The sequence below is a fragment of the Fusarium verticillioides genome, chromosome 11, assembly GCF_000149555.1.
Source record: "Fusarium verticillioides 7600 chromosome 11, whole genome shotgun sequence".
NCBI lineage: Eukaryota > Fungi > Ascomycota > Sordariomycetes > Hypocreales > Nectriaceae > Fusarium > Fusarium verticillioides.
The window spans coordinates 25640-45586 of NC_031685.1; the positions used below are offsets into that span (position 1 = coordinate 25640).

The following is a 19947-nucleotide window of genomic DNA, read 5'->3' on the forward strand; positions in this document are numbered from 1 at the left end:
ACCGGCTCAGCAAGCCACATATCTGAAACAATTCGAAATGAGATTATCACCAAGGGAGTCACATAGCTTGATCAATTCTTCAGAAAAATAACGGAGATATTAGACATAAAAACAAGCTTCTACAGTAGATTACTGGATTGGCTGTCGCTGGCAATTGGTAAAATTGCGGGATTTTTTAGTTCACGCTAGCCCAGGCCCCTTGCAGCTCCTCCCGTCATCAGAACACGGCTTAGAGGTCTAGGCCACAGCTGAACTCTTTCGTGATTTGGGAGCCAATCAATTTTGTCACTCTGACTAGTTTACAGCTGCCTATTGAGGAAGCTGGTCCCAGATCTTCACTGGCAATCGCGACTTGGTCTGGCGTTCGCTGGGTGATCCGAGCTAGTGAGAAGCTGAACCAAGACATGCATCGTAGCCTAGGAAACTTCCAGGGGAATTGGCGCCGTTGGTCTTGAACATTGGTATGAATGGCGGTCGCTTGATTAACGTTCAAGTGAAGGGTGTTTATCTTTAGAGTAGGATAACATACTAGCTCGTGCAACATAAAGAGACAAGTGCCCATCCTGCTGTTCCGGTCCCTTCAGTCTTCATTGATGTTTCCATTGACTCACGTTTGCCTATACCCCAATAATTGAGCAACAACGGCAAGATGAGGTACTCAATCACGCAGCTTACAGCTGTTCTCACAACTCTATCCACAACAGCACAGTCTGCCGTCCTTCCACGGGAGAAGCAAGGGTCCTGCACGAAGACCAAGGTCGCTATCCTCGGAGCCGGCGTCGCTGGCATAGCAGCAGCCCAAAACTTGACAAAAGCAGGCATTGACGAGTTCATCATTGTAGAGTATAATGACTACATTGGCGGGCGAATGAGGAAACAATCATTTGGCAAGAAAGCAGATGGAAAACCTTACACTATTGAGTTTGGCGCCAACTGGGTCGAGGGTATCGGATCAGAAGCTACACATGAGAATCCCATCTGGCAGTTGGCAAAGAAGTATGACTTGAAATCGCATGAGTCCGACTACGAGAACTACTTGACATTTGACCACAAAGGACAGACAAACTGGAGCAGCACGATTAAAGACCTGGAGGAGATCTACAGCAAGGCTGAAGCCGAATCTGGTCGTCTCCTGCTCGGCAACTTGCAAGATACTTCCGTACGTGCCGCTATTCGCTCAGCAGGATGGCGTCCAGACAAGGACGACATGCACGCGCAAGCCGCCGACTGGTGGAAATGGGATTTTGAATCCGCTTGGACACCTGATGAGAGTGGTCTCATCTTCGGAGTGGCTGGTGGCAATGCAACATTCGGCTACTTCAGTGATGTCAGCAACCTCGTCGTCGACCAACGTGGCTTCAGCACCATCATACAAGAGGAAGCCAAGACCTTCCTCAAGAACGGTGATAAAAGACTCCGACTCAAGACAACTGTCAAAGGCATCAAATACGGAAAGGATGGCGTGACAATCACAACGGACAAGGGCGATTGTATCCAGGCCGACTACGCCATCTGCACCTTTTCGCTGGGCGTGCTGCAGAGCAACACCACCGAGTTCAGCCCTCCCCTCCCTGACTGGAAGCAAAGTGCCATTGACCAGTTTGCTATGGGCACGTATACCAAGATCTTTATGCAGTTCGAAGAAGCTTTCTGGGACAACGAAACGCAATTCTTCCTGTATGCCGACCCTCTCGAGCGTGGCCGGTACCCTCTTTTCCAGTCACTCAACCCCGAGGGTTTTGCGCCGGGCTCCAACATTCTCTTCGGAACTGTTACTGGACAGCAGGCGTGGCGCGTGGAACGCCAGACCAACAACGAGACGATGGAACAGATCCTCGATGTCTTGAGGCTGATGTTCCCCGACAAGAATGTGACGACACCGACTGCTTTTACCTACCCTCGCTGGAGCACTGAACCGTAAGTCAAGAAGAGCCCGCTCACAGTCGAATGACCCGTGGACTAACAATACGCAGCTGGGCATATGGCTCCTACAGCAATTGGCCCGTCGGCATGACTCTTGAGAAGCATCAAAACATGCGCGCTAACGTTGAGCGACTCTATTTCGCGGGCGAGGCTAATTCAGCTGAGTTCTTTGGTTTCTTGCACGGCGCATACACTGAAGGTCGCGACATTGCCAATAAGATTGGTAACATCCTCAACGGAAAGGCTGGCGATGATGAGTTTGACATGGAGAGGTACGAAAACCTTCACGGGACGACATTTGTGGATGAGTATGATGAGGACAACGGCTGGTTGTTCCCGTATGACGTCGAGGGAGATGAAGAAGAGGGGGAGGAAGAATGAGGAGATTGATGTTGATTGACTGTAAATAATTATTTATGAAGGTAATGAATGATTGTAATGCGACGGAAGACTTGGACTTTTGTTGGTTTACTGAATATTCTGTCATTCTGATTGATGGGTTCGTTGCATGTTGTCGCCTGTACCGCATCGGAGGATTATAAATCGGGGGGCTGGGGTTCAAGTCAAGACATGGCATGCAGGAACTCAATGTCTCGGCAAAAGTATTCGCAAATTGAGTTTGAGTTCTCAACGGCAAGACCGTATGCTTCTTTTGCGAGTGCCTTATGGATCTCAATTTGATAGAGTTTGCAACATCGGGTAGGGCCGAAGATGGTGGATCTGGTTATCAGCAAGCTGCATAAGTAATCTCGTATGGGGCCAAACAATTTGCGACGACATTATCGCCCAAGCTTTGGAAGGGATCAATTGAGGCTATCGTATGACCTTTGGGAGACGAAAAACTCTTCAGTGCGATATATGCGCATTCACGTCGGGGCTCATCGGCGAGCGAAACGATTCCCTGCTTCTGGGCAGCTCTTGGCGTGGATTCTACCCCATCTCTTTGATGATGGATCGACAGTGGCCGAGTGGGAGGAGAGTGGGAGAGCAGCCATGATTACAATAACCATAACCCCGCCCTTTCACTTTTCAGTCAGTGCGTAAACGTTTATCCCAATCGGTTCTGGTGAATGGAGTAAATGCTTAGAAATCATCTGCAGCTTGCTGATAGAGTGACGCGGCTCGCATAGCCTCATCAATTGCCGGCTCGATTGTCAGTGAGGTCAAAGTCTTGGCAGTTGATGTCATGGATGTTTGGTTTGTGCTAACTAAGACTGACTCAGATTTGGGTGTGATGCGCTACATCTTTGAATCGGGACTGCTAAGATCTGGTCAGCCCGCTCAGGTCTCCCCAAGCCTCACTCACTAAAAACTAAAAGGCAAAACCAAGGAAAACTCCCCCTCGGTCGCAGCCGATTTCAATCCCCAAAACTAGTTTCAAGTCTCATACTCCCATGAAACGATCCCAGTTTACGGAATAATAGTGATCAAACAGCTAAAATCTGTAGAGCATGTATCAGTATCAGCGTCGGATTTAGCGAGTCAGCGGTTTCATAACCCCGTAGAGATTAGGTCGGCAAATCAGTTGCCATACTTACCGAGCCTGCCAAGGACTGACTATGTCGTACTTGCAGGGCACTTATTGGCCGAAGTGCATATCCAAGCCATGCCAAGGGATCTAAAGTTAAGGTTTAGGTTTCCGAGGCCAACAGTTGCTTATGAGAGACAAATCATTGACGAGTGACCACGTAATTCATTGCTTCGGGCGCCGAGTCTAGTAGCACAGCACACGAGCATGGTATCCCCATCATGGCTTGGCATCATGGCTGGGCCAAGCATCTCAACGCGTCATAGTCGCTTGATATCTTTTTTGTTGGTGTTTGCTGCAACTATCAAAACCCCTTCGTCTCTCCCACCCTTCTCGAAGGTTTGATGGTTGTTACACTCTCAAGCCTTTGACGTAGGCACTATCCCGTTCCCCTGACTATCCGACCTAATTCGAGGTACTGTTTCATACAAAGGCATCTTTCACGAATCACTACATGATCCACGATGCTACGATCACTCGCTCTCACAAGTTTCCTCGCCGGACAATCGCTACGAGCTGCAGCTCAGCGCGATCAGGTTGACAACAGCAACCTTGACCCACTGAAGTTCAAGAGCGACGGAACATTTCAAATATCAGTCTTTTCAGATCTCCATTTCGCTGAGGGTACGGCATTGAAACTACAATAACTCTAGAAAAGCCACTGACCCAAGAACTAGATGCCTCCTCAATAGGGCCCGAGAAAGATGCTAGGACCGTCAAGGTCATGGGTGACGTGATCGATGCCGAGCTGCCAGACTTGGTAGTCCTAAATGGCGACCTTATCAACGGCGAATCAACATTCATCCACAACAGCACGGTATACATCGATCAAATCGTCTCCCCGATGGTAGATCGCAACATGACATGGGCTTCAACGTACGGAAACCATGATCATAATCGCAACCTCAACGGTACGGCGATGTTGGAGCGCGAGCATACATGGCCTGGATCTCGAACAGATTCAATGGTCCAAGGAAGCTATGCCGGAACAACAAATTACTACCTGCCCGTTTACGCATCGAACTGCAGTTCAAACTGCACACCCGAGCTGATACTCTGGTTCTTTGATTCTCGAGGTGGCTTTTACTATCAAGGCGGTGCTCAGCCTAACTGGGTTGACAAGAGTGTCGTGGAATGGTTCAACCAAACCAATGCTGATTTGCGCGAGGAATACGGAAAGAACATTCCTTCTTTGGCCTTTGTTCACATTCCCGTGTACGCTTCTCTGATGCTGCAGAACAATGGCGTCGATGAGAACTATCACCCTGGCATCAATGACGAAACAGTCATTCAGCAAGGTGCGGGTTGGTGCGCAGACAAGAAGGGAGGCTGTGATTACAGCGATCAAGATTTGCCTCTGATGCAAGCTCTCGTCGCGACACCTGGCGTCATTGGCCTCTTTTCCGGCCACGACCACGCGAACTCATGGTGCTACAAGTGGGAAGACAAGGTTGGCGACATGGAGCTTCGTGGCAATGGCATCAATCTCTGCTACGGTCAACATACCGGCTACGGTGGCTATGGAGACTGGATCCGAGGTGGTCGCCAAATCGTCGTCACACAAGAGGGCCTTGAGAATCTTGAAGTCGATTCGCATATCCGCCTTGAGTCGGACGAGGTCGTTGGAAGAGTCTCTTTGAACTCGACTTATAACACTGATTCATACGCCGCCACTCCGAACCAGAAGACATTCCTTAGCATTGCGAGCTCTGCGACGCCAACACCGTCTACGAGACCTGTTTCTTTAGCAGCGCGCTTTGGATTACACAATGCTTTCAACTCATCTTTGATTATTTTCATAGGAGTTATTGCATGGATTATGGTGTAGAGAGTAGCGTTCAGATTTTATTGCTTTTAGAGTTAAAATTATAGACAATGATTCCCTCAGCGCCTCTATCTTGTTCCTGCGCCGTGGTAGTTGTTGCCGGCATGCATGACCGTAATGAAAACTCAAGGATTTACTTCAAAAAAGAAAGAAATAAGGAAGTGATACTATCAAGACATGATTGCAAAAAGAGAGTTCTTTGATGAGACTGGGACTCGAACCCAGGAGGATTGCTCCACCAGGAAATTGGTGTTAAGGTTAACCTTAACCTGGCGCCATAACCAACTCGGCCATCTCACCCAAGCTAGTGCTGATGCTCAATTTCGTTCGTAGCGCAAACCAGATGCTTGATTGACCAAGGCTGGGTTGCCGGGATGCATTATTCAGTCTTGACCCATTTTTTCTGGTGCTTCAATGAAAGAAACATCATTATTTGGATGTTGTTCTCTTTAACTTATACTTCAGATTGTGTTTTAGGGACGGGTTGGTCTTTCAGCCACCAAGGTTAACCATGAACCTTGAACATGTATTGTTCAAAGACAAAGCTAGGCAGACAGATCAGAGAACAACCAAGCATTATCGCCTTATTCAATGCTATGCAACTAATTCGAATGGCCGTTCATTGCTTCACTGCCTTGGGGTTCTACTGAGCAGATGAAGTATATAAACCTGTCATAAGTTTCATGTTGAATCATCAACAACACGCTTCAACATAACCCGACCTTCATAAACAGTCATTTCTCTTGAGGTTTCTGCAACTATATAGCAACAGGAAAAGAGCCAACACGTCTGTCATGCCCCAAGACGCCGTCGAACACTACTACGCGGCTCACAAGCTTGTAGAGAGGGTTGAGGATTGGGCGAAAGAGGTTAGCATCGCCACAGAAGACACGGAGTTGGCTGCGCCCATCAATCCTGAGGCCAAGGTGCCTCGCATAATCAGGTCCTTGCTCGAGCAACACGAAGAAGCCCGGCTTATTATGGATCTAATTGAGGAACAGCTCTTGAAACTCAACTATGAGCTTCCACAGAAAGGATTCACTGCGCCCACTTCTTCTAAGTACGGTGGCTCGAGCCATCGAGGAGGGTCACACCGTGAGTACCTCGCGGAAGACTCTGATGCTCAGGTTTGCCCACCGGGGGAGATCTGGCCGTACATTCCGTTGGGCAGTGATTCTGGGGACTCGTCTAAAAAGAAGAAGAAGAAAAGCAAGAGACCCAAGACCGAGGAGGAAAAGAATCGGCATATCAACAAGGTTTTCATCCGCGAGAACGGAATTCTTCCCTTGTTGGATCCTAGCGCACAGCTTTGAGACCGGACTTGGGGTCCTGTTCTTCACGTATCTAATCTAATCAGGGTGAGTCGGATTCGGAGCTGTCGGATAGTTCAAAAGTCAGTCACAGAAATAGAATCTCGGTAAGTTTTAATCGAAGTTATTCATACAGCAATGGAATTCCACAATTTGCCAGAAAATGTGAAATGCGATAAAAGTTTACCGGTATGATGAGACCAATTGGCCGTACAGTGTCCAATCGGGGAAGTCTGGAAGCAGCCTGTGGAGTGACCACAATTGACCTGAAGTGGCTACTCTTCGGCTCGGTTGGTTTCCCGTCCAGCTTTTGATCTGATGTCATTTCAGTTCGACTTCAATATCTTCTACTGAGATCTGTAGCAATTGTGAAAATGATGAAGTTCTTACAAAGACTGATGTGACGTCAGATGTCCATCAACGACTCTGGCAAAAACAAGGATATGCCAATAGCGTTCATTAATGGCCAATCCAAAATTATATACTAACAGACTTATCGTATGACTATAGCCCGAATCGTCGCGATCCCTCCAATCAGACCTTGCCGGAGGAAATGCGAAGCGGGGTCCTCCCTAGCATGGCCTGGCTGGTCTTCTCAAGACGGAATGGGGTCAGTCAGGCACGTACGCTCTGCCTCGTTCCAGCGACACAACATCACAGCCCAGCCGAGAAACCAACAGCCGACATGCGACACACAGACACTGCCTGTATCAACCTTTCAGCTCAAGTCTACTCGAACCAGCACGATCATTCTACTACATCTCATCTCACTCTCAATAAGTGCTCATCATTTCTCCTTTGGGACTGGCAGGTGACCCCAGCAAAATCTCATTCCTTCTTTGCCCCTCGGAGGCAAATTCTCAAGAACAACTAAACCCTTTGAATCTACACTCTTTTTTGTTTTGGTATCGAAAATTCTCATGAGCAGCTCAAATAAGCCTACACGAGCACAAGAACACCAAAAGTCTAATCGACAGTTGCTCCCCAGAAAACTCCAGAAATCAGAACATGAGCCTCAATACGCGCCCCTCGATGTCTCCGACATACCCAGGGCAGCCTTAACATCAGTCGCGTGTAACAACTGCCGCGTCCGGAAATCAAAGGTTTGTCCTGCTGTATCAAATCGCATTGGTCTCGTATGAGTAACGGGCTTCATTATCTCTAGTGTGATGGCCGTAAACCAACATGTTCGGCCTGTGCGAGCCGAAGACAGCACTGTGTATATCGTGCCGAGGTTTCTCAGGAGAAGATGACAGAGTTGAGAAAAGGTTCTAAAGATCTCTTTCAGGCACTAGAGCTCCTAAGGACTGCCCCCGATGAACACGCTCAGTATCTGCTAGAGAGATTGCGCAACAGCGGTTCTGTATCGGAATTCTTGCAAGTTCTTGACTCGGGCATCATAAAGCCACCTTCACCAACAGACCCCTTAGCCACCAGTCTCGCGGGAACTTCAGCTGATTCAGCAATAGAGTTGAATTTAAACATGAGATTTTCTGGTGTATTCCCCGTACTGGAAACTCTTGACATCAAGGATGTAGATCTTGGTCTACTGGCAGTTAACAAACGGGCCCTAACATCTTCGAATCAACAAGCAACAGCAGCGCCCTTGACATCATTCACACCAATAGAATTTGGTCAAAGATCGGAAACGCCGACGACTTCGGAATCTTTCTCGACTCCAAGCGACACCACTGGAGATACTGGGGTTGACCCTCGACTCGAGTCTCTTCAAATATGGCAGTGGACTTCCATACCTATACCCGAAAACCTAGCTGCACAAGCAATATCTTTCTATCTAGTCAACGAACACCCTGTACTATCATTTTTCGACGCCGATTTATTTATTCGAGACTTGGCGGCAGGCGGAGGTCGCTTCTGCTCACAGCTTCTCGTCAGCTCACTTCTTGCTTGGGCCTGCGTAAGCTGTTCCTCTTGTCCTTGACTAGATGTTTGCTAATACGGGCAGGCTTCCTACTCCCAATTTGAGCCACGAGCTCAAACATTTTCTCTTGCGTTTTTGAGAGAGGCCAAGAGGCGATGGAAGGATTTAACAGACCATACTTCCATCACTACGTTATCATCAGCGATGCTTCTTGTCCTTACTTGTAACCAGCATGGCCACGACAAAGTTGGTCTTTTATATCTCGACGCCAGTGTACAAATAGGTCGTGAGCTTGGTTTGTTCAGCGATGATGGAACATCAGTTCCTGATTTCAACGACGACGACGAAACAAGAACAGCAGCATCATTTGCCGCTTGGGGTGCCTTTGGCTGGCACAGGTAGGTCTTAGTACCTCGGCCACCCAGACACTCATACTGATTCGTGCAGTCTCCACTGTACCAACTTCCGAGCAAAACACCGGATACAACATCCACCATCTTTACCCATACCAGGAGATGTATCCGGGCCGCCCCTGAATGAGCACATGGGAAGCACATTTACATGGATATCCAAATTTTGGGTCATCATACACCAAGCATTTCGTGAAGGTTATAACCATTTTAGCCGTCTACCTATGTCACACGCACATCAGATGTATCAAATGTTACTTGACTGGGCCAGTATCATTCCAGAGGACGTACAGAGGAGTGAAAACTGCCCCCACCATGTTCTGGTATTACAGTGAGTGGAGTAGAATATCTCTGGAGGCTGTCAACTGACCGTCACAGTATTTGGTACCAGACAGCAGTAATAGACATGTGGCGCCCATTTCTCGGCCGCAGAAGCTATGAAGACGCTGGGGGAAGCGAACTCGCCACTGCCACTCACGAAGCATCCGTCCACCAGCTCAAACGGCTTGTATATCTATACAGGAAACGATTCGAGTCAACGAACCTTACCATGTTCATCACCCCTGGACTTCTCACCCTCATCAACGAAGTCTTTCGAAATCCCGGCACATCCGACGCTCAGTTTTACTTCATATTGGCGGCGCGTGGATGCCTGTCGATAGCATCTTGGTGCAAGGGGCTCCTAGGTATTACAGAAGGCCTGATGACAATAGGTTGGCAAAACGGAACCTTCAAACGTGAGGGATGGACGGACAACAGCATGATTGAAGACATCAGAGCTACAACACGGGCACTCAATCAAGAGGGCACATATAGCAGCCTCTACCCAATCAACCTCGATTCAACGAGCGAGAGCATGGACGACATCGGCATGGAGGCTTTAGCGGGTGAATTCCAGAGACTGAGCTCACAAAATGAGCCTACACGCGGGAAAGAAGTCGAGATGACGAGTGAGCCTAACGTCTGGAAGGGAGATCAGCGAGACTTGGACTTGACGTTGACTGAGGCGACGGAAGAGGAGAAATACACTTAGCGAGATCATTGTATGATTGTTGATGGGGCATATGAAGTAATGAAGGAGCCTTGGCGAGCTGAGTAATGGCCACTATTTATGGCGAACATAGACTGGCTCGTATGTATAATTTTGTATACAGTTCAAGATACCCGATATTAGTCGAGAGCGAGCGACATTATATATTCATCTTGGTTAACTTGTGATGTCTCTGAACTTGTCTGGGATATTAATCCAGCTTGAGGGCCGAGTTATGCTATGCCTCTCTACAAAGTTCACTTCTGATGAGGTGACATTGGTGAATCCTTCAGTCTTACCGGCAAAAGAAAGAGCGGTGGAACCAATGTCAGCAAAAGCTGACGAGCACCTCTTCCTTGACTCTATGGAGTTCGGACGCTGGTAGTGCTTACGCCCCCATTTATTCTCACGGCGGTCCAGATTACCCCCAAGACGAGAAACAAGACTTGCGCAACATACTTTCATCAGTCCGACTCAATATGGCCTCTGAAGAATCTGGAGGGTACTTTTCTGTTTCCACCATCGCGGTGAATCCGGACAGGATTGACGAGGTAAGAGCCCCTTCACACTACTATGCCCAGTCTGTTTTCTCAATAGTTAGGCCCATGCCTGTCTGGCCGAAGTTTCCGAAGCGACTTTGAAGGAACCAGGAGCCAAGATCTACAGGTTCTACAAGACTGAGGGTAAAGACGAGTTTGTCTGCATGGAGAAGTAAGTCCTTCACATGTAAGAAGCGCGACTGTAGCTGACTTCAATGCTCAAGGTTCACTGATCGAGACGCGTACGCGGCGCATGTTAGTTCAGAGCATGTGAGAGACTGGGCAAAGAAGTACTTGGATTCGGGCATTTTTGTAGGGTCTTTTGAGTTTCATCCTCTTGCGAAGGGAGGTCCTGGAGTTGGTGGTTTTGACCGGCCTTAGTTATTGCACGAGTTGGGGACAGGGGTGTCGTGCTGTATGTAGACCTGGCCAGGTCTCCAAGGAACGCTTCCTCCATATTCTGTTCCCAGCCTTTCTACGATGCGACTGCATCTTCCCTAGAAACCTAGCAACAGTTTTGGCACCAATCGTTCGACAGAATGATACTCATCGACATCATGGTCACGTGTTGCATGAAACCTGTCCTTGCTTGAAGATGGGGGCATTGACATCATAGTGCCACTTTTCCATCGCCACCCAGATATCATATGAACTCATCAAAACAGAACAGAGTAGTTTCTGAGTTTTCCTGACCTCAATAGCCTAAGTACCAAACCAATTTGTTCAAAGCGTAATAAAAACACCTATCACCAGAAATCGCGCTCAATCATCTCTGAAGATATCCAAAATGGCAACAGAAAGGACGAGTCAAGAAACTCGCTCAACCGCCGGTGATCAGAGCGAATATTCTAACGAGAATGAATCAAAACAAATGACCCAAGGTTCACAGAACAACCAGGTCGATAGATCCAAAACTGCGTCACAAGGAGCAATCAATCAGCCTCAAGATCAGCAGCCTGTTCAAGCAGCGAGTCAAGAGACGGAAAAGAAAAGCAGCGCACCGCGCGTGAGATTGGATATGGATCTCGATGTTGAGTTACAACTGAAAGCGAAGATCCAAGGTGATCTTGAATTGGCCATATTGTAAGTTCTACCGATCTTGAAACTCACTTCAATGAAGCTAACAAATATTGCAGAGAGAACTAAGATTATCACGCGTTTTCAATTATGGAAGATCTCAGGAATGAATTTGGAAAGTTTATCATGAGCGTAGCTTTACAATAATATCATATTTCATTTTCAGTCACTCGCTGCTGCAGGCTTCATGGTGTATAATATTTGCTCATGGTGATAACTCAACTCAGGGTAGCTGGGAAGATACTAGCATCACGTGAAGATATATCCTCTGCTAACCGTATTTGTCAATTTTCCTCCGCGGATCCGCGGCTTCAACCCAAAATCTCCGCTTCCTCAATCTGACCCTGTCAAGTGATCAATATCCAATTCCGATGCCGATACGCGCATGTTCCACACAATGAAGCGCAACTACTCTGGAGCGCCTATCATGTCGACTTACAGGGCATCTCGGCTGCCAGTTTCGTGCCGCCCTTGCCGCGAGAAGAAGCGGCGCTGTGATCGCAATCAGCCTTGTTCGAACTGTACCCAACGGCAACTCACATGCGTCTATGAGAATGGCAGCGGAGCAACCAACTCTTTGGAGAGTGAGGTATCACGAGAACGGAACCTTGGCGATGGTTTAGTCAACCCAAACGAAAGCACCTCGGCCTTCTCTCCACTGAGACAGTTGGATCTGTCAGTCAACCTGTTCCTGGTATACAATCACTTGTCATGCTAATGGCACCAGAAACAAGGAGATGCTTGACAGACTAACTAAACTAGAGAACGCTGTCTTCCCAAATGGAGCTCAAGCACCACAGCTCACCCAATCAGAATCAGCTTCCTCCAGTACGTACCTCAAGCCTGAATCCTGCTATGTCGGCCATTTCAAAGCTGATGATACCATGTAGGCCGCAAGTTGTTCAACTGCCACACTGAGGCTCCCTCAAACAATAAGGCTGCTTCTGTCAACGCGCGCTTGAACCATTTGATGTCGAATATTCCACCTGCCCATCAAGCGCGTCTACTATGCGAACACTTTATTACAACTATCCAACCTACATTCGGTGTCCTGCACGTACCGTCAACTAGATCACTTGTTTATAGCTGTGTGGGCTCTGAAAAAGAAGCTCTAAAGATTGACGAGCTGCTCATGCTTTTCAGTATCTTTGCTGGTGCGACATTGGCCTGGACAGACGAACTTCTCCATAACCTTGAAGCAACCAAAGCGAACGCCGTGTCGGCCTTCGATTGCTATTTTCACTCTGCTCTATCGATCGTTGAAGACACTGACACACCACTACCGCCCTCAATCACTGCTGCCTCAGCCATATGTACGCTTGCGCACGTGGCCATCAACTCTGACGATGTCCTCCCGATCAAGGCATTGGATCTTAGAAGCCGCTGCTACAATATGTGCCGTGAAATGATGGTACATCGTTTAGACAGCTCGGCAGCCCAGAAAGAGCGGGACACAAGCCCGGCCAACAATATCGACCTGGAGGTTCAGAGACGTGTATGGTGGAACATGGTTGCTTCTGACTGGTAATACATCCTTTGTATGATCTGTGCTGATCTAGCTAACGCTTCATCAGGTTGACTTCATTCTCTGGTAGCTCCCAGGAGGGTATCTACACATTCATCCCGAGGCTGATGAGAGTCAAGCAACCGCGTAACGTCGATGATGTTGCGCTCACAGTTTCCGGCGACATACCCAATCTACCTATCTCCGTTCCAACAGACATGACATTCTTCTTTCTGCGTCTCAGAACGGCAGAAATATCTCGCGAGATTATCGATGCGATCACACCTCTGGCCGACGATGCACCCGAAGAAGACTACGAAATCATTCTCCAGCTTGATAGAAAACTACAGGATTTTGTCAACGGGCTTCCTGAGTTTTGCAAGCTCGACCCGGAGAGTATGCAGAAGTCCAAAAACATTTGCAAATCGAGGCCGTTCATCTACTGGCAGCGAATTAGCCTCCATCTCGGCATCCATGCACGTATTTGCCGACTTCATCGTCCTTATCACCTCGCAGCATACTCAGATCCTCGATATTCCTATTCTCGAACCACGATACTCTCATCAGCATACAAGATCCTTGAACTCAGACGCATGATGGACGACCCGGTTGCCAAGCTTCACTTTAGACCTGAGAGGTATTGGGTCATCTTCTTGCACGTCACCTCAGCTGCTGTGGCGTTGGCAGTGGATCTGTCTCACAACCCTGATGCTCCTGACGCGCAAGCCCTGAAAGAGAAGGTCAAGAGCGCTTATGAGACGCTGAACAAATCAAGGAAGAACGCGGAGAGCTTGATAAGAGGAATCGAGAAAAATATGGAACAGGTCATGGGCACTTTGCAGAAGCAGCGCGCGAATGCGATGGCATCCGCTTCGCCGGCTGCAACATCGAGCGCTAATTTGGACTCGGTTCCTGAAAGTGCTTTCACAGACATGAATGATATTACTATGGGCATGCAGGAAGACGGGCTCGGGGACGAGCATTCCCACCAGCTCTGGTCAGACTTTTTGGCTGCTGTCCCTGACCTTGAAGAGTTTCAGTGGACATCTCTCCTGCAAGATCTTGACTTTGATCCTAGCAACTTCAGTTAAGAATTCGAAGCATGGTGATGAGCGGATTGTAGCATGGAACTACTATGGTACTTGTATATGGGGAGGCAAGAGATAAATTGCATGTTTCTTTAGTTCCATTCAAACCGTTTATGACGGAGAGACTCCTTTCGAGCTTACGAGGGGATGTCAATGTAAACTCCGCAGTCGCATGCCATTATGTGACGTTGGCGCACATCATATGTCTGAACTTCGAGGCCTGTCATAATAATTGACCATTTGTTACAGTTTCCAGAGCTGTCACAACCGGGGTTGAAGTTAATGTCCGATTAGTCCGGTCCGGAAACAGGCTTTCACAGATGACCCAAAAGGGGAATTTTCGACCGCGGACTTCCGCGCCTGATCTCCGACACTTGAGGTAGTTATAAACGGCAACTCCAATTTACAAAGAACAAGACAAGAACACTTCAGATACAATCATCAATATTACACCGAAAAATGAAGCAAACAAAGGCAAGTTTCCCAACCTACAGACTGCCAAGAAAGCTAACATCTCCGCAGGCCATCATCATCGGCGGAGGCCCCGCGGGTCTCGTAACCGCTCTACGCCTACAGCAGCAAATGAATATGGACTGCACGATATATGAGCTTCGAACAGCACCTTCTACACTGGGGAGCGCCATAGGCATCATGCCAAATGGCTTGCGCCTTCTTGATCGCTTGGGAGTTTACTCAGAGCTCAAGGAGCGCGGAAGCAGTCACTCCAATATGACCATCCACTCTATAAATGGAGGGGTTCTGGGACGAAGAGATATGGTTGCTGCAGCAAAAGAGCAGACTGGTTATGGGTACATGAGAATCAAGCGAACTGATCTGCTCGACACCTTGTTGGGTGCGGTTGCTGAAGCTGGTATTGCGTTGCACTACAACAAGTCACTTATATCCATCACAGAATCGGCTGATTCAGTCACCGCGACCTTCTCTGACGGGACCAGTGATACGGCAGACTTTCTTCTTGGGTGCGACGGGATTCACTCTGCTGTACGACGCTTGCATGTCGATCCAGATCAGACACCTGTATACACGGGGATGTCAGGCCTCGGCGCCCTGGTCTCAGCTTCTTGTGTTTCTGAGGCAGCTCGACAAGAAATGAGGGGCATGAATGTCACAATGACTCAAGAGGGTATGTTTGGTGTCATGACATGCACTGCTTCCGACGACGAAATTCTGTGGTTTTTGTCCAAAGAAGTACCACTGCCAGACTCTGAGGATGCCCGCAATGGATGGGAGGTTCGTCGACGGGACGAAGTGGAGAGGTTCAAGACCCAACTTCACAAGACTCTCGAAGATGCGGGTGGGCAATGGGGGGATAATCTGCGGGAGCTTACTGGCAATACGACAGCTGTGAAGTTCTACCCTATTTACAAGCTACCCACCGGAGGAAAATGGCACAAAGGGAGAACTCTCCTTCTCGGCGATGCAGCACATGCCATGCCACCTCATGCAGGCCAAGGAGTATCGATGGCATTCGAAGACGCGTTTCTCCTTGCTCGTCTTCTTGAGAAGAAACTGTCTCTTGCGGATACATTCAAGCAGTTTGATGATATCCGAAGACCAAGAGTTGAGGATATTGCGAACAGATCTTCTGGGAATGCAAAGATCAGAAGAAGGACAGGGCCATGGGGCTTGTGGCTGAAGGAGACGGGGCTTTGGCTGTTTATGCAAGGTGCTTGGGTATTTGGCATGGATCGCTGGGGTTCGGAGACGCAGCAGATGGTGTACGACATTGACAAAGTCAACATCTGAGCCGGCGTTCTCAATGAGTTTTATATCTTGATCTTGGATAGCTATTGAGAATTGTAATTTGGAATACTTTTTGAAAGATTGTTCGCGGTAAACGCGGCCAAGCCGTGATAATCCTACTTCAGTAGACGCATGGCTTCGATATCATCTTGGCTGCGCATGGATCAACGCTCTTCCGAGCAGGGCCCCCATGAAAAATATTGGGCACAAAACCTACGTTGAAAAGGAGAAAATGCCGCAATTGAGTCCTTTTTTCTCTTTCTTCCTCCTTCATTCCCGCGTTTGCCTGTGTATTTGTGGCCACTGGCCCTTGGGGTCGTGGGAGGTTCGCGACTGAGGCCATCTACTCTTGGGAAATGGAGTCTTTAGTCAAACGAAGTAAGCTATCAGCCCAAAGTCTTTGCGAACCTTGAAGTTTTTGTCTGGTCTTGAAAGGTAAGCTTTCTTGTCATTTCCTAAGTCCTCCCATCGTCAATGATGAGATCGAAACAAATACTTCCATGGCTATGATCACATATGATTCAAGCTGTTTCCGTTACACAAGCTGAGGCATTTAATACCCTGATGCTCTGATCACCGTCTGTGCCGATCATCATGCTGACTCGTCGAACCTACAGATAGATCTGCGGTCTGTTGATAAGGTTGAAATAAAAGAAGTCTGGCAACTTTGGTCGCAAGTTGGGAAATATTTGGCTACAAATGATACTAAATGAACCGGCTTGAATGTTACGGTTGCTCTTGACATACTTAAGCTTCCCAAACATGGTTGATTCGTGAACATCGTAAGGCCGTGGGGAACAATAAGTGTTGGCCAGGCCCTGGTTATTTGGGCATCTGGATGCGCAGGTCCCATTCTGACAGATTGATTAAGATTCATGTTAAGTCATATGAACATACGAATTCAATGACGAGTTGCAGATTGGGTACGACGGTCAATTGCCTTACATCAACTGTGATATTGCATTCTCATGGCTTGGAGGATCCGTCGTTTGTTGTCACCTTCTCTGCTTTCCTCCCAACATGAACGATGTTTTTCTGCTCGCCTCCCTCAAAAAAAGCAACCGGTTACTCCCTTCAGAGGCGTGAAGTGCTATTGATTGGAGTTTCGCATCAATGCAAAGGCCCAGTCTCGCTCAAACACGCAACGATGCCGGCAATAGCAGCCAAGGTCCCATCTGGGTTCTTCACTCGCACGGTGTGCAGCCCCAATTCCTTAGCAGGGTAATCATTTCCACCCGGAAAGATGGCATCTCCGATAAACATGATCTGCTCCAAAGGAATTCCACTCGCCGCCGAGAGCTTCTTCAGTCCGTAGCCCTTGTCAACACCCTTCTGCGTGATGTCGATTGAAGTCGCTCCGCCCATGTTGATCGACAAGTCTGGGAGTCGCTTATACAAATCTGCTTGGATAATCTTTCTCTTCTCAAAGTCAGGATCCCAAACCTCCTTTGCCGACGGAGGCGCTTGCTGACCGAGGGCAGAAAAGGTGATCTGGCTGCCTCGATCTTCAATGCGCTCACCCCAAGTCTGCTCTGGCTGAAAACCCGTTGCGTCGAGGGCAGCGTTGAAAGCTTCGATGATGTTCTTCCTCTGCTCCTCGCTGAACAATTCCGCATACTCCACCTTCCACTTATCGCCCTTGTGAGTGTAGAGCTTTGTGCCGGTGGTAGGCATGAGCCAGAGTTTGGAAAGGTCAGCTCGCGCAGGAAGACGGCTTGCGACCTGTTTCAGGAATTGAGGCCAATCACCGCCCGAAATGACTGCGACGTGGGCGACGGTCAAAAGATCGGCGAGGGCCTCGCCCATTGAGTCAAGAATTGCCTGCTTGCTCTCTGCGAGAGTACCATCGAGGTCGAAAGCGACAAGTTTGATCATTTTGTCTGTGATTTGGAGTTGTTTGTTGGTGGGTGAGGGGCTGTGTTGTACTGATAAGAGTTGACACGGTGTTGTGAGACTGTGAGGTCAGCTAAGATCAAGGTACACGCGTACCGTTTTAGCTTGGTTGCATGACTAAGAACAGCAACCATGAACCTCGGAGATGAACACCTGCTAGTAAAGAAACATCAAGCCAATCTGCGGCTTCAAAGGAAGTACAACACCGAGATTCGGGATTCAGATTCTTGTATAACATACATGTTCCATTTCCCCGCGTCCTCTCGGAAGTTTGCGCCATTCGGACTTCGTTGTCTGCTAGACAGCTATAGACAGATGGGGCCTAGCGAAATATCTTGCATGAACGTTTGAGTAATCTGAAGGAACATTGGTTCTTTCCAGCGGGAGACAGAGTAGTATGACGGGTCAGACGGCCGCAAGGGCGGTACCTAAGGTATGGTCGAGCTTCTCTCCCTTGATCCTCATTCCGCTGCAGAATGGAGTGCCGGGCGGTGCAACGGGCTGTATAGCGCAGCCTACGGTACGGCCACCGATAGCGACGGTGAGCCCGCCAACGGGCAGCTGGAGGTAGAAGGGGGGTGGAAATGGGCGTAGAGTAAACTCTGGGAAGCACGATACTATGATGCAGGGCCGCCAGCAGCATCGGTGTTGTTCCTTGAGGCGAGAATGGTTCAGTGGGAAGGTTGTATTGTTTTCATGTGATCATAGGTAGAAGCACGACGTAATGGGCGACCTGGCTGTTGGTCTGTCGGTCGGGGCATGTTAATCTTTGATAGAACCGGCGCGGGCATGCTTCGATGTTGTCAATAGGTTTCGTTTTTCCCAGCAAGTCAGATGATGTCCTCTTCATCAAAATTCGGCGCCATTCCATGATGAAAAGATGAAGACAGCTTCCAAGCACCATATTGGGGACAAAAGACATGACGAGAGAGTTTGAAACGGGGAAGTTTTATTAACAAGAAGCGAAATACCGATAGCCCTTGAAGGCCGGATCATTCAGGATTTGAATAAAATGAACAGTAATAAATATAAAGCTGTAATCAACAGGTCAAATTAAATAGGTTAACTTTTGCAGATCTCATGTTCGCACCAACTCCTCCATCGTCCCAGGTAGTTTGGGAATAGATGGATATGGCCGAAAGCCTCTCTATACCTTCTCCAGTTGTTGGATGCTCTTGACATTACCTCTCAATGACTTAGCACTGACATGAGGATAGAAGCCGGTCTCTCGCCCACGACATTCATATGAGGTGCGAGCTCTTGGGAAGATGTTGTGCAGGAAGGGGATGTCAGTTTTGTACGCAAACAGCCTAAGCACGGTCACAAATAGCCTTCATGAACAGTCCACGCATATCTTCCGAAATGGGTTGTCGGCACCGGGATCAAATTTGACAAGGTCGATTCGACATCATGGACGCTTAAAGATTCCTCGTTTTTGTCTCTCAGTTAGACGAGGTGGCGTAAACAAACAGCCCTGGCCCTTAACCAGGCATGGAGTCTCCTCCTCCTCCTTTTCGTCCGGCCTTGAGTGACAGTCAAGGACCCAACTTTTGAGCATGTCCAAGTTGGCGTCGAATGTGCCTTTGGGTTGAACCCATTCTTTTGGCCAGCGCAATTCGCCCTCCGCGGTATCAGATAATGGAGCAAGAATACTCAGATCAATGATAAAATCCAGGTCGATGCCCAAGCCTTCAAGGATGTTGTGGAAGTCTGCGTTTTGCCTTTCGGCCATATCCTTCATCTGTTTGAGGAGTCTCTGCATCTGGCGCGCAATAAGACGCCAGTTCCTTTCGACGCGCAATATGAACATTGTGGTAGATATGATGAGAGTCAGTAATGATACGGAAAGTTGGGCGGAAACGAAAGAAAAGTAATTGAGGATGGTTGGGGAGAAGAACAATATGGCTTATATAAGTGCTGTGACAAAGACACCTTTCTTTGTTTGTGTCCTTTATGCAATTATTTGTGCAATGAACAAACATTGTGACTCAAACCAATGTCTTCTTACTAGGTACCGAACAAGGCCAAACTTGCCATCAGGCAGCATGACCCAGGGAAGTGACTGGTAGATAATGCATCTGATAATTCTCCCAATTCAAGACCTAAGTTTTCCACACTGAGCATTAGTTGTCTCAGTAAGCCACGCCGCTTGAGATCCCCGGCAAGGATAGCAG

General features: G+C 48.3%; 10 protein-coding genes and 1 non-coding gene across 13 annotated transcripts; 8 read left to right on the forward strand and 3 right to left on the reverse strand.

Annotated features, from left to right (window-relative positions):
* The first annotated feature begins 581 nt into the window (after positions 1–581).
* On the forward strand, positions 582–2445 carry FVEG_12823 (N1-acetylpolyamine oxidase). The gene is made up of 2 exons (XM_018902198.1): positions 582–1917; positions 1974–2445. The coding sequence occupies exons 1-2, from the start codon at positions 650–652 to the stop codon at positions 2302–2304; spliced, it is 1599 nt and encodes a 532-aa protein (XP_018760862.1). The 5' UTR covers positions 582–649; the 3' UTR covers positions 2305–2445.
* Positions 2446–3776: 1331 nt separating this feature from the next.
* On the forward strand, positions 3777–5471 carry FVEG_12824 (hypothetical protein). The gene is made up of 2 exons (XM_018902199.1): positions 3777–4075; positions 4129–5471. Exons 1-2 carry the CDS (start codon positions 3916–3918, stop codon positions 5277–5279), a joined length of 1311 nt encoding a protein of 436 aa, XP_018760863.1. The 5' UTR covers positions 3777–3915; the 3' UTR covers positions 5280–5471.
* Positions 5472–5476: 5 nt separating this feature from the next.
* On the reverse strand, positions 5477–5576 carry FVEG_17360. Its single transcript has one exon. It is a non-coding gene; the product is annotated as a tRNA-Leu (tRNA).
* A 182-nt stretch (positions 5577–5758) lies between these two features.
* FVEG_12825 (hypothetical protein) lies at positions 5759–6724 on the forward strand. Its single transcript, XM_018902200.1, has one exon. The coding sequence runs from the start codon at positions 6071–6073 to the stop codon at positions 6587–6589; it is 519 nt and encodes a 172-aa protein (XP_018760864.1). The 5' UTR covers positions 5759–6070; the 3' UTR covers positions 6590–6724.
* Positions 6725–7202: 478 nt separating this feature from the next.
* FVEG_12826 (hypothetical protein) lies at positions 7203–10095 on the forward strand. 2 transcript variants are annotated; one of them, XM_018902201.1, is made up of 5 exons: positions 7203–7689; positions 7752–8504; positions 8553–8866; positions 8916–9209; positions 9257–10095. In XM_018902201.1, the coding sequence occupies exons 1-5, from the start codon at positions 7507–7509 to the stop codon at positions 9909–9911; spliced, it is 2199 nt and encodes a 732-aa protein (XP_018760865.1). In that variant the 5' UTR covers positions 7203–7506; the 3' UTR covers positions 9912–10095. The 2 variants fall into 2 exon arrangements, with proteins under 2 accessions (XP_018760865.1, XP_018760866.1); XM_018902202.1 differs by having other exon boundaries at positions 7203–8504.
* Positions 10096–10387: 292 nt separating this feature from the next.
* Positions 10388–10828, forward strand: FVEG_17361 (hypothetical protein; the record flags this gene model as incomplete). The annotated part of the gene is made up of 3 exons (XM_018906613.1): positions 10388–10459; positions 10510–10619; positions 10672–10828. The coding sequence occupies 3 exons, from the start codon at positions 10388–10390 to the stop codon at positions 10826–10828; spliced, it is 339 nt and encodes a 112-aa protein (XP_018760867.1).
* A 406-nt stretch (positions 10829–11234) lies between these two features.
* Positions 11235–11593, forward strand: FVEG_17362 (hypothetical protein; the record flags this gene model as incomplete). Its single annotated transcript, XM_018906614.1, has 2 exons — positions 11235–11530; positions 11584–11593. 2 exons carry the CDS (start codon positions 11235–11237, stop codon positions 11591–11593), a joined length of 306 nt encoding a protein of 101 aa, XP_018760868.1.
* A 280-nt stretch (positions 11594–11873) lies between these two features.
* Positions 11874–14294, forward strand: FVEG_17363 (hypothetical protein). Of its 2 annotated transcripts, none has more exons than XM_018906616.1 (4): positions 11874–12218; positions 12287–12352; positions 12415–13048; positions 13099–14294. In XM_018906616.1, exons 3-4 carry the CDS (start codon positions 12495–12497, stop codon positions 14117–14119), a joined length of 1575 nt encoding a protein of 524 aa, XP_018760870.1. In that variant the 5' UTR covers positions 11874–12218; positions 12287–12352; positions 12415–12494; the 3' UTR covers positions 14120–14294. The 2 variants fall into 2 exon arrangements, with proteins under 2 accessions (XP_018760870.1, XP_018760869.1); XM_018906615.1 differs by having other exon boundaries at positions 11874–12199; positions 12252–12352.
* Positions 14295–14575: 281 nt separating this feature from the next.
* Positions 14576–15883, forward strand: FVEG_12828 (hypothetical protein; the record flags this gene model as incomplete). Its single annotated transcript, XM_018902203.1, has 1 exon — positions 14576–15883. The coding sequence occupies one exon, from the start codon at positions 14576–14578 to the stop codon at positions 15881–15883; it is 1308 nt and encodes a 435-aa protein (XP_018760871.1).
* Positions 15884–16734: 851 nt separating this feature from the next.
* FVEG_12829 (eukaryotic phosphomannomutase) lies at positions 16735–17829 on the reverse strand. Its single transcript, XM_018902204.1, has one exon. The coding sequence runs from the start codon at positions 17753–17755 to the stop codon at positions 16991–16993; it is 765 nt and encodes a 254-aa protein (XP_018760872.1). The 5' UTR covers positions 17756–17829; the 3' UTR covers positions 16735–16990.
* Positions 17830–19181: 1352 nt separating this feature from the next.
* Positions 19182–19583, reverse strand: FVEG_12830 (hypothetical protein; the record flags this gene model as incomplete). The annotated part of the gene is made up of 1 exon (XM_018902205.1): positions 19182–19583. One exon carries the CDS (start codon positions 19581–19583, stop codon positions 19182–19184), a length of 402 nt encoding a protein of 133 aa, XP_018760873.1.
* Between the last annotated feature and the right edge of the window lie 364 nt (positions 19584–19947).